This window comes from Amblyraja radiata, chromosome 20 (assembly GCF_010909765.2).
Source record: "Amblyraja radiata isolate CabotCenter1 chromosome 20, sAmbRad1.1.pri, whole genome shotgun sequence".
Classification (NCBI taxonomy): Eukaryota; Metazoa; Chordata; class Chondrichthyes; order Rajiformes; family Rajidae; genus Amblyraja; species Amblyraja radiata.
Window position 1 is genome coordinate 4,456,993 of NC_045975.1, and position 17,562 is coordinate 4,474,554.

General features: G+C 45.6%; 1 protein-coding gene across 1 annotated transcript in view; it reads right to left on the reverse strand.

Annotated features, from left to right (window-relative positions):
* The window catches only part of slc6a5 (solute carrier family 6 member 5), a 79,280-nt gene that overhangs the window by 24,223 nt on the left and 37,495 nt on the right, over positions 1-17,562 (reverse strand). The window contains exons 6-11 of the mRNA XM_033038673.1: positions 14,944-15,085; positions 12,186-12,318; positions 10,890-11,024; positions 6,560-6,663; positions 4,946-5,070; positions 160-272 (exon numbers count right to left, since the gene is read on the reverse strand). Of these exons, the coding sequence (XP_032894564.1) occupies positions 160-272; positions 4,946-5,070; positions 6,560-6,663; positions 10,890-11,024; positions 12,186-12,318; positions 14,944-15,085 (752 nt within the window). The remainder of the gene's footprint in view (positions 1-159; positions 273-4,945; positions 5,071-6,559; positions 6,664-10,889; positions 11,025-12,185; positions 12,319-14,943; positions 15,086-17,562) is intronic.

Here is a 17,562-nt window from a genome sequence, read left to right on the forward strand (position 1 = left end):
CTAACAACCAGTCTAAGTGGTGCTTCGAGAGCAGGGTGTTTGTGAAACTAACGCAACTGATGTCCCCACTGAATGTCAGCACCTAATCTCAGACAGCATGGAGCAACACAGCCAGAGTAAGTGGAACTACTCCAAGAGTTTAATGTGGAGCTGAGTTACCATCGTGTCCAGTCCGAGTGTGAGCAGCATGAGGAAGAATATGATCGCCCAGAACGGAGACAGAGGAAGTCTGGTTAAGGCCTCCGGATATACCACAAACGCAATGCCCGGACCTGTAACATATAAAGAATAACATCCATAAAGCAAAATAATAATAATAATACATTTTATTTATGGGCGCCTTTCAAGAGTCTCAAGGACACCTTACAAAAATTGAGCATGTAGAGGAAAAACATGTAAGAGGAATGAAATAAATAGTAGAGACATGACTAGTACACAAAGTAAAGACAGAATTCAATACAAAACACAATATGAGGCAATTAATGCACAGATGAAAAGGGAGGGGGACGTGGGGCTAAGGATAGGCAGAGGTGAAGAGATGGGTCTTGAGGCGGGACTGGAAGATGGTGAGGGACACGGAATTGTGGATCAGTTGGGGAAGGGAGTTCCAGAGCCTGGGAGCCAGCAGGACTTCAATCCGTCTTTCACACGTCATGAGTCCATAAAATGTTTTTGATTATAATTTTTTTCTACCCTGTCTACAGAGCGTTTGTCGGCACTGGTCCCTGTACTCGCTGGAGTTTAGAAGAATAAGCATGGACCTCATTGAAACGTACAGAATAGTGAAAGGCCTGGATAGAGTGGATGTGGAGAGGATGTTTCCACCAGTGGGAGAGTCCAGGACTAGAGGTCGCAGCCTCGGAATTAAAGGACGCTCTTTTAGGAAGGAGATGAGGAGGGATTTCTTGAATCAGAGGGTGGTGAATCTATGGAATTCTTTGCCACAGAAGGCCGAGGAGGTCAAGTCAGTGGGGAGAAGGCAGGAGAATGGGGTTAGGAGGGAGAGATAGATCAGCCATGATTGAATGGCGGAGTAGGCTTGATGGGCCGAATGGCCTAATTCTGCACCTATCACATGATCTTATGATCCTATGAAGGCAGACAAAAATGCTGGAGAAACTCAGTGGGTGAGGCAGCATCTATGGAGCGAAGGATTTCACTTAGGCAGTTTACACCCCAGCGGTATGAACATTGACTTCTCCAATTTCAGAAGTCAATGTTCATACCGCTGGGGTGTGGACTGCCCAAGCGAAGTCCTTCACTCTGTAGATGCTGCCTTACCCGCTGAGTTTCTCCAGCATTTTTGTCTACCTTCGATTTTCCAGCATCTGCAGTTCCTTCTTAAACTTATGATCCTATGAAGTTTTTTACACATCTCAAAGTTTTATACACTCTGACCGTGTCTCCCTGCATCATCCACAGCAAGATAAGATTACAATTCATGAGGTCACAAGTTCTAGGTGCAGAATTAGGCCATTCGGCCCATCAAGTCGACACCTCCATTCAATCCTGGTTGTTCTTTAATTCCCATATAATGATTTTACTATTCTGCACACAAGAACAAAGCATTGGTGCCGTACGTAGGTACATGTGACAATAAAGTATCATGGAATCATTGAATTGAATCATCGCATCATTAAATTATGAAATCATGACATAGACAATAGACACAGGAGTAGGCCACTTGACACTTCGAGCCAGCACCGCCATTCAATGTGATCATGGCTGATCATCCCCAATCAGTACCCCTGTTCCTGCCTTCTCCCCATATCCCCTGCCTCCGCTATCTTTAAGAGCCCTATCTAGCTCTCTCTTGAAAGTATCCTGAGAACCGGCCTCCACCGCACTCTGAGGCAGAGAATTCCACATACTCACAACTCTCTGTGTGAAAAAGTGTTTCCTCATCTCCGTTCTAAATGGCTTACCTCTTATTCTTAAACTGTGGCCCCTGGTTCTGGACTCCCCCAACATCAGGAACATGTTTCCTGCCTCTAGCGTGTCCAAACCCTTAATAATCTTATATGTTTCAATAAGATACCCTCTCATCCTTCTAAATTCCAGAGTATACAAGCCCAACCGCTCCATTCTCTCAGCATATGACAGTCCCGCCATCCCGGGAATTAACCTGGTGAACCTACGCTGCACTCCCTCAATAGCAAGAATGTCCTCCTCAAATATGGAGACCAAAACTGTGCACAATACTCTAGGTGTGGTCTCACTAGGGCCCTGTACATCTGCAGAAGGACCTCCTTGTTCTGATACTCAACTCTTCTTGTTACAAATCATGCAATCATTGAATCATTAATTCAGTAAGCATGACATTATTATATCATTAAATCATCGCATCATTAAATCATTGAATAGTTTGCAGTAATATAAATACATTTTTAGCTGTCAAAAATAATTTTGGATTTGAAAGCAACTCGCTGTTTCACACAATGACCACTAGGTGGTTGTCTTAAAGCCCCTGTCCCACTTAGGAAACCTGAACGGAAACCTCTGGAGACTTTGCGCCCCACCCTAGGTTTCCGTGCGGTTCCCGGAGGTTTTTGTCAGTCTTCCTACCTGCTTCCACTACCTGCAACCTCCGGCAACCACCTGCAACCTCCGGGAACCGCACGGAAACCTTGGGTGGGGCGCAAAGTCTCCAGAGGTTTCCGTTCAGGTTTCCTAAGTGGGACAGGGGCATAATCCCTCACTCAGTTATAGCAGACCATTGGCAATAAGGTTTCAAGGATTCAAGATCAGTTTATTGTCACATGTACCAATTAAGGTACAGTGAAATTCAAATTTACGAATTAAATGGCTTCTGAAAATTTCACCCTAGTGTGTCGGGTAGAACCTGTGTTACGGGGGTGATGGTAGGCATGGACTCGGTGGGCCGAAGGTCCCATTTCCAGGCTGTGTCTGTAAAACTAGAACTAGAACCAAAGGGGCTGTCCCACTTGGGCGACCTAATCCGCGAGTTCTGGCGAGTTTGCCCTCGGCCCTCATACTCGCAGCATGGTCGACACGAGGTTGTAGGAGGTCTTCGTAACTCTCCTTCACGCTCGAGAGTGGTCTCCGCGTACTCGAGGCCTCAGCTAGGTCGCGGTGGTTTTTTCAAAATGTTAAAATATGCCCGCGAGTAAAAAAAGGTCGCCATGGAAAAAATCAATACTTTTTTTACTCGTAGAATTAGTCGTAGTAGGTCGCAGTAGGTCGGCATGTAAGTCGTATGTAATTGAGGGCAGTCGAAGGTGGTCGTAGATAGTCTTCATCATAGTCGAAGGAGATCGAAGGAGATCGAAGGAGATCGAAGGAGGTCGTCATCACTCTCCACTATTCGGTGTCCAATTTTCCCGAAGTTAGTCGTAGCTAGTTGAAGCTGGTCTTCAACATAGTGGAAGGAGGTCGAAGCTGGTCTTCAACATGTCATTTTTTTCAAACTCTTCTAAACTCGCCAATTAGGTTGCCCAAGTGGGACAGCCCCTTAAACTAAATATGAGCGAACATCTCTTTACTGAGATCCTGGCTTACTTATAAGACGCGACAGAAACCTTTTCACTGTACCTCGGTACAGGTGACAATAAACTACATTAAACCTGTAGTGGACAATGGGCATTAAAGGGCACCATTCCCCTCTATGGCCCATGATAATTAGAATTATCTATACTCATGCATGGCTGTGCATGGTTCAGATCAAGGGTTCCCAACCTGGGGTTAATGTCGCCTACCCAGGGGGTAAATGTGTTAATTCTGGATTTGTACATATTTTTTCTCATTGACTGACTGTGTTTGGTTCTGGTATACCGGTATCTGTTCATCGTTAGTTGTTCATAAATAAGTGAAATAACATTGTTATGTGTGCTATTAAAGTTGCCAGGGTGTAAACGGGATGAAAAAGGTTGGGAACCCCTGACTTAGTGCAAGGTGAAGCCAGCAAAGTCCGGTCATGGATAGACATCAAAGGGTTAGACAAAATTGCTGGAGATACTCAGCGGGTGCGGCAGCATCTATGGAAGGAAATGGGCTACGTTTCGGGACAAAACGCTTCTTCAGATCAGTCTGAAGAAGGGTTTCGGCCCGAAACGTTGCCTATTTCCTTCGCTCCATAGATACTGCTGCACCCGCTGAGTATCTCCAGCGTTTTGTGTACCCTAGCTACAATAGTTACCTGGTTCTATAACAATTTGACGATGACATCATTAACACAATAGTCCCCTTCAGCCTGGGGACTGACTCTTTGATGTTAGGGTTTGCAGGATCAGCAGCCAGGCAAACAATTGCCTTCACAAACTAGAAGGCATTGGCACACTCAAACAAAATGGAGCTCCTTCTGCAGATGTACAGGGCCCTAGTGAGACCATACCTGGAGTATTGTGTGCAGTTTTGGTCCCCAAATTTGAGGAAGGACATTCTTGCTATTGAGGGAGCCCAGCGTAGGTTCACAAGGTTAATTCCCGGGATGGCGGGACTGTCATATGCTGAGAGAATGGAGCAGCTGGGCTTGTACACTCTGGAGTTTAGAAGGATGAGAGGGTATCTCATTGAAACATATAAGATTATTAAGGGTTTGGACACGCTAGAGGCAGGAAACATGTTCCTGATGTTGGCGGAGTCCAGAACCAGGGGCCACAGTTTAAGAATAAGGGGTAAGCCATTTAGAACGGAGCCGAGGAAACACTTTTTCACACAGAGAGTGGTGAATCTGTGGAATTCTCTGCCTCAGAAGGCGGTGGAGGCCGGTTCTCTGGATACTTTCAAGAGAGAGCTAGATAGGGCTCTTAAAGATAGCGGAGTGAAGGGATATGGGGAGAAGGCAGGAACAGGGTACTGATTGGGGATGATCAGCCATGATCACATTGAATGGCGGTGCTGGCTCGAAGGGCCGAATGGCCTACACCTGCATCTATTGTCTATTGCCTATTGAGAAAGTATTAGCGGCGTTAATATTTAACATCACCTTCATCTGCGACCTCAGTGATGGGGACCTTCAGTTCCTTAGCCATGAATCCTATGACGGAGAAGATGACAAAGCCTGCAAAGACACTTGTGAAGCTGTTGGCGCAGGTCACTAGCAGAGTGTCCCTGCAGGGAAGGCAAAAGGGAGTCAATGGAACATCGAGCATCGAACAGTACAGTACAACAACAGGCCCTTCGGCCCAACAATGTCAGTGCTGAACATGATGCCAAGACCAACACATATCTACCTGCATATCATCCACATCCATCCATACCCATGTACCTCTCCAATAGTCCCTTAAAGGTCATATGGTCTTAAGGGATAGGAATAGAATTAGGCCATTCGGCCCATCAAGTCTACTCCGCCATTCAATCATGGCTGATCTCAACACCATTCACCTGCCTTCTCCCCGTAACCCCTACACCCGCACTAATCAGGAATATGCCAATCTCAGCCTTAAAAATATCCACTGATGTGGCCTCCACAGCCCTCTGTGGCAATGAATCCCACAGATTCACCACCCTCTGGCTAAAGATCTTCCTCCTCTTCCACCTTTCTACAGGAACGTCCTTTAATTCTGAGGCTGTGCGCTCTGGTCCTAGACTCTCCCATTAGTGGAAACATCCTCACCACATCCACTCTATCCAAGCCTTTCATTATTTCATAGAGTCTGAAGAAGGGTTTCGGCCCGAAACGTCGCCTATTTCCTTCGCTCCATAGATGCTGCTGCACCCGCTGAGTTTCCCCAGCAATTTTGTGTACCTTTCATTATTCTGTATGTTTCAATGAGGTTCCCCCCACACCAACCTTCTAAACTCCAGCGAGTACAGGCCCAGTATCGCCAAACGCTCATCGTAGGTTAACCCACTCATTCCTGGGAGATGATTCTTGTAAACCTCCTCTGGACCCTCTCCAGAGCCAGCACATCCTTCCTCAGATGTGGTTCCCAAAACTGTTCACAGCACTCCAAAGGTAGAGACAAAATGCTGGAGTAACTCAGCGGGTGAGTTGCCCCAGCGGTATGAACGTTGACTTCTCTAACTTCTGGTAGCCCTTGCTTTCTCTCTCCATCCCCTCCCCCTTCCCAGTTCTCCCACTAGTCTTGTTCAAGAAGGAACTGCAGATGCTGGAGAATCGAAGGTAGACAAAATTGCTGGAGAAACTCAGCGGGTGAGGCAGCATCAATGGAGCGAAGGAAATAGGCAGCGTTTCAGGTCGAGACCCTTCTGCAAACTGAGCACCCACCAGTCTTACTGTCTCCGCCTACATTCTACCTTTGTCCCGCCCCCTCCCCTGACATCAGTTTGAAGAAGGGTCTCGACCCGAAACGTCGCCCATTCCTTCTCTCCAGAGATGCCGCCTGTCCCGCTGAGTTACTCCAGCATTTTGTGTCTACCTTCGATTTACACCAGCATCTGCAGTTCCATCTTACACAGTATTCCAAATGTGGTCTGACCAGCGCCTCAGCGTTACATCCCTGTTTTTTGTGGTCTATTGTATTTAGTATTCTAGTCCTCTTGAAATAAATGCCGGCAGCCCCCACTCATTCTCGCACTCTCTCTCTTATCCTCAGCCCCTGACGCGAGGAAAGGCCGGTGGGATTCTCCCCCTTACCTGTATATATTGTTGTGGAATTTATTGTACGAGGAGAGTGTTATCAATCCTCCCCAAGCCGCCGAGAGCGAAAAAAAGATCTGCGTAGCGGCATCCTTCCACACCTTGTGTGCACAAATGTAAAGAAAATACGACTTAAGCTCGACCTCCATTGTAGGAGCAACCCACATCCTCAAGACCCTCTTTCAATTGTCAGACGCCCCCCCGATGTTTCACTGTATATTGGAGTAGACACATTATGGGCGGCACGGCAGCGCAGCGGGTAGAGCTGCTGCCTCACAGCGCCAGAGACCCGGGTTCCATCCCGACTACGGGTGCTGTCTGCACGGAGTTTGCACGTTCCCCCCGTGACCTGCGTAGGTTTTCTACGAGATCTTCCGTTTCATAGAAACATAGAAACATAGAAAATAGGTGCAGGAGGAGGCCATTCGGCCCTTCGAGCCTGCACCGCCATTCATTGTGATCACGGCTGATCATGTTTCCTCCCACACTCCAAAGACGTGCAGGTTTGTAGATTAAATGGCTTGGTATAAATGTAATATTGGTCCTAGTGTGTATGTGCAGGAGAGTGTTAAGGGCCTGTCTTACTTGGCGATTTTTTCGGCGACAGCCGGCATCATTGACTGACGTATCAGGTCACCGAATAATTCACGGCGTGACGCGGCGTGACGACGTTTGACGCGCTGTGTTATTTCAAGTGTCGCAACATTTTCTTTGTCGCCGCTGGATTTTGAAATGTTCAAAATCTTTTGGCGACACTGATATGACGCCGGCAGTCGCCAAAAAAATCGGCAAGTGGGACAGGCCCTTGAGTGTACGGGGGGGATCGCTGGTCGTCCCGGGCTCGATGGGCCGAAGGGCCTGTTTCCACACTGTATCTCTAAACTAAACTAAAACACCTTGACAACAAGCTCCATGGGCAAGTTTCAGGCTATGTTTTAATAAGTTCACAGGGATCCCTTGTGGACAATGACTCGTGAACCAGCTACTGTGAATCTGAATGTCAGTCCAACATGATGAATTTCATATTGAATTGGTCATATAGTGTGGTGTGCTGGCCTTTATGGTGTGCTGGCCTATAAACATTTGGTGTGCTGGCCTTTATAAATCAGAGCATTGAGTATAGAAGTTGGGATGTAGTGTTAAAATTGTACAAGGCATTGGTGAGGCCAATTCTGGAGTATGGTGTACAATTTTGGTCGCCTAATTATAGGAAGGATGTCAACAAAATAGAGAGAGTACAGAGGAGATTTACTAGAATGTTGCCTGGGTTTCAGCAACTAAGTTACAGAGAAAGGTTGAACAAGTTAGGGCTTTATTCTTTGGAGCGCAGAAGGTTAAGGGGGGACTTGATAGAGGTCTTTAAAATGATGAGAGGGATAGACAGAGTTGACGTGGATAAGCTTTTCCCACTGAGAGTAGGGAAGATTCAAACAAGGGGACATGACTTGAGAATTAAGGGACAGAAGTTTAGGGGTAACATGAGGGGGAACTTCTTTACTCAGAGAGTGGTGGCTGTGTGGAATGAGCTTCCAGTGAAGGTGGTGGAGGCAGGTTCGTTTTTATCATTTAAAAATAAATTGGATAGTTATATGGACGGGAAAGGAATGGAGGGTTATGGTCTGAGCGCAGGTATATGGGACTAGGGGAGAATACGTGTTCGGCACGGACTAGAAGGGTCGAGATGGCCTGTTTCCGTGCTGTAATTGTTATATAGTTATTATATGGTTATATAGATGCAGCAAGAATAAGATAGGAAAAGACATTGAGGCCAAATATTAAGCCGACTTTTGTTGTAAATACCTCCAACAGTTGAACACAGGATAAACAAGAATTTGCACAAAAAAGCTGGAGAAACTCAGCGGGTGCAGCAGCATCTATGGAGCGAAGGAAATAGGCAGCGTTTCGGGCCGAAACGTTGCCTATTTCTTTCGCTCCATAGATGCTGCCGCACCCGCTGAGTTTCTCCAGCATTTTTGTCTACCTTCGATTTTCCAGCATCTGCAGTTCCTTCCTAAATGCTCCAGATTCAGGGACAGTTTCTACCCAGCTGTTATCAGGCAACTGAATGATCCTACCACAAACTAGAGAGCGGTCCTGACCTCCCATCAACCTTCAGACTATCATTAATCAGACTTTCTCTTGCACTAAACATTATTCCCTTTGTCCTGTATCTGTACACCGTGGACGGCTCGATTGTAATCATGTATTGTCTTTCTGCTGACTGGATAACACGCAACAAAAAAGCTTTTCACTGTACCACGGTACAGGTGACAACAAACTAACTAAGTCTCTAGTGTGTGTAGGATAGTGCTAGTGTATAGGGTGATCGCTGGTCGGCACAGACTCGGTGGGCCGAAGGGCCTGTTTCTGCGCTGGATCTCTAAAGTCTAAATTCATGCATCATTGTTTTACATATTGCACTGTTTTATGTTTACAATGAACTGTTTTAGACCCATTTATTTATTTCCAGTTTAACATAGAAACCTAGAAAATAGGTGCAGGAGTAGGCCATTCGGCCCTTCGAGCCAGCAGCGCCATTCAATATGATCATAGCTGATCATCCCCAATCAGTACCCCGTTCCTGCTTGTTTTCCCCCCATATCCCTTGATTCCGTTAGCCCCAAGAGCTAAATCTAACTCTCTCTTGAAAACATCCAGCGAATTGGCCTCCACTGCCTAACACCCACTAATGCTCAACCATGGTCTGGTGGAAAACCCCACTAGATGGCAGCAGAGGTTATTAAACCTAAAGGGCCTGTCCCACTTGGCGATTTTTTTGGGCGACTGCCGGCACCATTGTCTGACGTATCAGGTCACCGAACAATTTGCGGCGTGATGACGTGTTGACCCGCGCCGTTTTTGTTTTCATGTGTTGCAACATTTTTTTTGTCGCCGCTGGATTTTGAAATGTTCAAAATCTTTTGGCGACACTGACATGTGGCCGAAAAAATCGCCAAGTGGGACAGCCCCTTCAGAGTTACTTATTGACACAAACCAGGAAATGCAAGAATTCTCATTTTGGAAACAGTACAGTTTGGTGCTAAAGCTGTTCCGATGTAGATTTTCTTCCATTTACCTATTTCTGTTTTCTCAAGAGGGTTCCAGTCCTTTCAATAATTTCATTCCTAAATGGAAAAGCTTGGTTTGTGAAAAAATAATCTATTAGTTACTGTGGAAGTGGAATTTTGGGCTCAGCAAACAATATGCTGCTGGAGGTTGCCCTCGTGTGGTTACTTGTTATATTGCATGTTCATTTGGAAGTCAGAAAAAAATGTTTGGCCCCAGACTATTATATATAATAGTCATAGAAACAAAATGCGTAGGAAGGAACTGCAGGTGCTGGTTTAAACCAAAGATCGACACGAAATGCTGGAGTAACTCAGCGGAACAGGCAGCGTCTCTGGAGAGAAGGAATGGGTGACGTTTCGGGTCGAGACAGCCTTAAGAATGGCCTCGACCCGAAAAGTCACCCATTCCTTTTCTCCAGAGATTCTGCCTGTCCCGATGAGTTACTCCAGCAATTTGTGTCTATCTAGAGTCATACAGCACACAAACAGGCCCTTCGGCCGAACTTGCCTACGTTGACTGACATGCCCCATCTGCACTAGTCCCACCTGCCCACGTTTGGCCCAATCCCTCTAAGCCTGTCCCATCCATGTACCTGTCTAAATGTTTCTTAAACGTTGCGATAGTCCCTGCCTCAACTACCTCCTCTGGCAGCTCGTACCATACACCCACCACCCTTTGTGTGAAATAATTACCCCTCAGGTACCTATTAAATCTTTCCCCCCACTTATTGTCACGTGTACCGAGGTACAGTGAAAAGCTTTTGTTGCGTGCTAACCAGTCAGCAGAAAGACAGTACAATACTTTACTGAACTGAAAGCAAAATAACATAATTTTACAAGTGATAATAAATGCCCATTGAACGATTCATTCCAAGCTTCCATACCAGTTATAATTCATTGGTAGCTATTAGTATTTTTTAGTTTCGTTTAGAGATGTCGCGCGGGAACAGGCCCTTTGGCCCACCGAGTCCGCATGACCAGCGATCCACGCACACTATCACTATCCTTATTTTTAATTTATAATTATACCAAGCCAATTAACCTACAAACCTGTACGTCTTTAGACTATGGTAGGAAACCGAAGATGTCGGAGAAAACCCGCGCAGGTCACGGGGAGAACGTAGAGATTGTGTACAGACAAGCACCCATGGTCAGGATCGAACCCGGGTCTCCGGCGCTGCAAGCGCTACAAGGCGGCAACTCTACCGCTGCGCCACCATGCCCGCCCTCCCACCCCATAAATCAACGCACTTGCCCACCTTGGCGTCTTTAAGCTTCTCCCAGTTGGGGGTAATGAAATACCAGATCCCGTCTCCAGCACCGGGCAGAGTGATCCCACGGATCAGGAGGATGACAAGGACCACGTAAGGGAAGGTGGCCGTGAAGTAGACAACCTGTAAGCAGAAGACAGGACATGCAGGAGAATGCAAACAGCCCCGAGGGGAAAAGTACTGAGTCTCCGCTCAGTTCGCAATTAAAAAAAAAAAGAAAATTTTAATTTCAAAATATACTTTGTTCGAGAAATAAATATATAACATACATGATCCTTACAAAACTCCATCCGACATTCTCGGAGGCTATACATGCATTCAATACAGTTTGCCCCCAAATCCCAAATTTAACCCCCCACCCTTGCCACTCATGTGGCCCACTGGCATGGAATCCCTTCCCCTATTTTGAGGGGCTTCTCCACCACACCCTGCCCCCCATGTCCAGCAGTGGAAGGACCCCAGACTGTGGTCCTCCCCCACCGAGCCTTGGCGCTGGCTGCACCGAGCTTCAGTGCGTCCCCCAGCACGTACTCCTGCAGTCTGCAGCGGGCCAGTCGGCAACATTCCCCGACGGACATCCCGCTCCGCTGGGCGGTGAACAACGCTCGGGCAGACCAAAGAGCGTCTTTCACCGAGTTGATGACCCTCCAGCAGCACTCGATGTCAGTCTCTGAATGCGTTCCTGGGAACAGTCCGTAAATCACAGAGTCCTCTGTGACGGAGCTGTTCGGGATAAACTGTGACAGAGACCCTTGCAGATCTCTCCACACTCTCTTTGCGAATCCACACTCTGCAAAGAGGTGGGCAACCATCTCCACACGGTTCGAAATAACTAACCCGATCTCCCGGTGGCTCAGCACTTCAACTCCCCCTCCCATTCCGAATCCGACCTTTCTGTCCTGGGCCTCCTCCATGGCCAGAGTGAGTCCCACCGCAAATTGGAGGAGCAGCACCTCATATTTTGCTTGGGCAGTTTACACCCCAGCGGTACGAACATTGACTTCTCCAATTTCAGGTAGTCCTTGTTTTCTCCCTCTTTCCCCTCCCCTTCCCAGCTCCCCCACAGCCCACTGTCTCCGCCTCTTCCTTTCTTCTTCCCGCCCCCCACCCTCACATCAGTCTGAAGAAGGGTCTCGACCCGAAACGTCACCTATTCCTTCACTCCATAGATGCTGCCTCACTCGCTGAGTTCCTCAGGCATTTTTGTCTACCGAGGAAAAAATAAATATTCCCAAAGGTCACGGTGAAGCCACACGCGGGAACAGAAGGCACGCTGAGACCCACCTTTCCCGATGATTTGATGCCCTTTGCCAGGGATAAATAAACGATGATCCAGGCCAGTAACAGGGTCAACGCTAACTCCCATCGGATTTTCCCGGGATGTTCAATCCCATCAGATATTTGCAGCACAAAGTACCTGTGGAGAAAATAGCAGCGACCATAATAGCCTTGCTCAGTGTAGCCTGGACAACACACGCTGTGCAGGAAATCTTCATTCTCTGAGTGGAAAATGGGGAAACATTGCTTCCCAAGATGGCTGGATAGAGTGGTAGCCAAAAATGCTGGAGAAACTCAGCGGGTGAGTCAGCATCTATGGAGCGAAGGAATCTCGACCCGAAACGTCACCTATTTCCTTCGCTCCATAGATGCTGTCTCACCCGCTGAGTTTCTCCAGCATTTTTGCCTACTTACAATTTTTCCAGCATCTGCAGTTCTTTCTTGAACTCATCTGAAGTAGGGTCTCGACCTGAAACGTCACCTATTCCTTCTCTCCATAGATGCTGCCTGTCCCGCTGAGTTACTCCAGCATTTTGTGTCTATCTTCGATTTAAACCAGCGTCCCTTTGAAGGGATATGCGTTCTTTCCTACACATAATTAGTAAGGTCACAGGTGACACTAAACCAGGTGGTATTACAGAGAAAGAAGAGGCTACAAAGAACTAGAGTGGGACCTTGATCAGCTTCAGAAATGGGTAGAGAAAGCCCCACAGCCATCAGGCTATTAAATACAACATCAAACATGCTCTGAACAATAATAGTCTATTATTACTATTGCACTGGTGATCAATGGTGTTTTATCATTGATGTTTTATTATTATTAATGTGTTGTGTTTTCGTAATTCGTAACTGTCACTGTATGTCATGTTGTTACTTGTGGGCAGAGCACAAAGGCAAATTCCTTGTATGTGAATACTTGGCCAATAAACGTACTTACTTACTTACACTGTATCTGTTTATTTATTGTGTATATATATATATATATATATATATGGTCTATGGTATATAGACACACTGAACTTTTATCTCCTGTTCTGTATTATGTTTACATATTCTATTGTGCTGCAGCAAGTAAGAATTTCATTGTCCCATCTAGGACACATGACAATAAAACACTCTAGACTTGAAATGTTGCACTTTGAGGCTAAATAGAAGGTAAAAGTGAACAATTACTGGCAAGATAGTATTGATGTCGAGAGGGATCTTGGAGACCCTTAGCTCCCAAGAAAGTGGCAACGCAAGTGGATAGAGTGATAATGAAGGAGTATGATATGTTGGTCTTCATCTTTCAGGGCATTGAGTATAAATGTCAGGTGATCATGTGTGTAAACTCATGAGAGGAATAGATCGGGTAGATGCACACAGTCTCTTGCCCAGAGTAGGGGAATCGAGGACCAGAGGACATGGGTTCAAGGTGAAGGGCGTGAAGGCTTTGGCAAGCATGCAGAAGAGGTTTACTAGAAGGCATGGATTACAGTAATAGATAATCATAGATTAATACAGTGTGGAAACAGGCCCTTCGGTCCGACTCGCCCTAGTCCTAGTCCCACTTGCCTGCGCTTGGTCAATAAAGTATCAGCCAGGAGAGGTTGGAAAAAATGAAATGGTTTTCCCTGGAACCTGAATATATGTTTAATGAGAAAGGAACTCAGCCTGATCTCAGTTGTAAAGTATAAGGCAACAGAAAATCCCACAAAAGGCCCTAAATTATTATCCAAATTAGGTAAATTATTTTTCAATGTATTGAGTAAAATGAAGTCCTTTGGAATGAAATAATTCATTGCTCGCATTTTTATCAGATCACTATATGATATTGGGGGAAGGCCTGAGAGAAGTATATAAAATTTTGCAGAGGCACAGATAGGAAAGGCAGGCGGAACATTTTTTCCCAGGGTGGAAATGTCAATTACCAGAGGAATCGCTTTAAAATGAGGGGGGCAGAGTTTAGACAATAGACAATATGTGCAGGAGGAGGCCATTCGGCCCTTCGAACCAGCACCACCATTCAATGTGATCATGGCTGATCATCCCCAATCAATACCCTGTTCCTGCCTTCTCCCCATATCCCCTGACTCCACTATCTTTAAGAGCCCTATCTAGCTCTCTCTTGAAAGCATTCAGAGAACCGGCCTCCACCGCCCTCTGAGGCAGAGAATTCCACAGACTCACAACTCTCTGTGAGAAAAAGTGTTTCCTCGTCTCCGTTCTAAATGGCTTACTCCTTATTCTTAAACTGTGGCCCCTGGTTCTGGACTCCCCCAACATCGGGAACATGTTTCCTGCCTCTGGTGTGTCCAAGCCATGATCATATTGAATGGCGGTGCAGGCTCAAAGGGCCGAATGGCCTACTCCTGCACCTAATTTCTATGTTTCTATGTTTCTAAGCCCTTAACAATCTTATATGTTTCAATGAGATATCCTCCCATCCTTCTAAACTCCAGAGTGTACAAGCCCAGCTGCTCCATTCTATCAGCATATGACAATCCCGCCATCCCGGGAATTAACCTTGTAAACTTACGCAGAACTCCCTCAATAGTAAGAATGTCCTTCCTCAAATTAGGGGACCAAAACTGCACACAATACTCCAGGTACTGACGTACGGCACGCGGTGTTTTTTCAAGTGTTGCAACTGTTTTTTTGTCGCCGCTGGGTTTTGAAATGTTCAAAATGTTTTGGCGACACAGATATGACGCCGGCAGTCACCGAAAAAAATCGGCATGTGGGACAGGCCCTTTAGTCTTTCCAAATGAAACTTCCCACTTACTTGAAGTATTCTTCACTGCCACTGACGAAGGTTTTGTTTATGGGCCTGGTGTAATTCACCATCGTGAAGTTGGGAAAGGCAGAATTACAAAACGACGTGTTTTTAATATGTACTTTGTTGACATCCTCAATCATACACGCTTCTGTTGGGACAAGAAAATCAAATTAATACATCAATAGATTCATTTATTTTTAAATTCCGTCATTAAATATCTAAATTGCTTAAGAAATTTTGAGTTCATGTCTGGTGCCTTTAAAATATCATATAGGGCTCTGATAGTGGAGGTGAAACATGCGAGCAATGAATTATTTCTATCCAAAGGTCTTCATTTTACTCAATGCTTTGAAAAATAATTTAGTATCTAAATTGGATAATAATTTAGGGCCTTTATGGATTTTCAGTTGCCTAATATTTTACAACTGAGATCAGGCTGTTCCTTTCTCATTAAACATATATTCAGGAAAGTTGTGCCTTTCAAACAGCAAACTATTCAATAGATTCAACATTTACAATTGTTCTTGTAACCATAATGTGAGCCTGCAAGTTATTAGATATTTCCTATTTAGATATTATCATGGGTATGTACTTGAATTCCAAGATCATATGGATTGATAAGATTGTCAATTCTCCCATTTATGCCTTCATTGTAACGTGTGGGCGATATCAAGGATAATTTTGGAGTGTCAATACTTTGTGGAAATAACAACTGCACTGTTTCTAGTTACTGTTGGCATGACGTTCTTCATATCATTCCCCGTTCTCAGTGATTGCCCCGATCAATGTGACCATGCACCATATACTCCCTAGTATAATATTAACACTCAAGACGTTCCTGATTGAAAACCTCACGGTTCGTTGCCCCAGCTACTGTACATTTGCGTTGAGGGAAGATTTTGGAAGCGAGTTGGACCACAGATTTTTTGAAGATCGCACTTAGATGAAAGTGTTCTCCGATGTTTCACGTTGTTTGTCATCAAAACAGTGACACCAATGAAACATCTCAAGCTTATTTGCAATGTGTCCAACGTGTTTCTTTCGTGTTTCGCAGTTCCAAGGAATGCTTTGAAGGGTTCTCCTTGGAAACTTGAGGTGGATTGGTGATGATCAAAAAGCTAATATTCGGGGAAGATAGCTTGCACCTGAATTAAATGTTGTTTAATCATCCTCAAGGCATGTTTGGCATTTTTCTTTCTGGAGTTTTGGACGGGAGTCTGGAAAGTTAGCAATTGACGATGAATAACGTTGGTCCATGACAAGGCTTTGTAGTATATAGAAACAAAGAACTGCAGATGCTGGTTAATACACAAATGGACACAAAGTGCTGGAGTACTCAGCAGGTCAGACAGCATCTCTGGAGAGCATAGATGGGTGACGTTTCATGACCAAGGGTCAAGATGCTATCCTGACCTGAAACGTGACCTTTCCATGTTCTCCAGAGATGCTGCCACACCTCCTGAGTTGCTCCTGCACCTTGTGTCCTTTAGTCAAGAGGAGTATTGAAAATTATTTTAATGGGATCCCTACAAAAAATTCTAGGTGTTCGAGGCTCAGTAAATAGCTGTTAGGACAACACTAAGTCATGAGAGGACAGCGAGTGGGAGCATTACCTGGAAGCCACAAGTGTAAATGTGGTTCCCTGGGCTCGATACCTACCTCAACAAGGATGCTCACAAACCAGCTGAAGTTCCCTCGGGCAGTGTCGGGCTTCCTTGCTATACGGAAACGTGTATATGCTGTGGGGAGGAAAATAGTGCCAATGCACTCATACATTTCACCGTGGACTTTGCTGCAGGCTATGGCGCTCAGGAACAGTTCCTGGCGAGACCTTCCCAACCATCACCTCCATCCTAAAGTGTCAATGAACCTTCTCTAAGTGAAGCAAGTTGAGTTTATTCCTGCTGATCTCAAGCTGGGATCCATCTAAATATCTAAGCCTGACCCAAATTCTTACACACTTGTGCTTAAGTTTGATGGTGCATATGTGGAGTGAGTTCTCCTGAAGTGAATGCAAAAAAAATAATTTCGCTGTCCCTCAGTACATGTAACAATAAAGCACCATCGAACTAACTCTTGAATCAGGCAGTTCGTAGCACTTCAGAAAGCTAATTGCCCTATTAGTCAAATTAATTGGCATTCTTGTACATATTGTGGTATAACCTTGCAACTCCTAGATCCCAACAAACAGAGAGGCAGTAGGAAGCTTACAAGTACTTTCTTGAAGTAAGGGCTGTGGTTTTAGCTAGCTGAACTCAGTAATATATCTTTATCTTCAAGAGAGAGCTAGACAGGGCTCTTAAAAATAGCGGAGTCAGGGGATATGGGGAGAAGGCAGGAACGGGGTACTGATTGGAGATGATGAGCCATGATCACATTGAATGGCGGTGCTGGCTCGAAGGACCAAATGGCCTACTCCTGCACCTATTGTCTAATGTCTAAAATGCTGGAGTAACTCAGCGGCTCAGGCAGCATCTCTGACGAGAAGGAATGGGTGACGTTTCAGGTCGAGACCCTTGTTCAGACTGATGTCAGGGGTGAGGGGGTGTGGAGGTATGGAAGGGTAAGGTGTGAAAATGCCGGATCAAAGCAGATGCTGTAAAGGGAATGTTAGCTGAGGGGAGC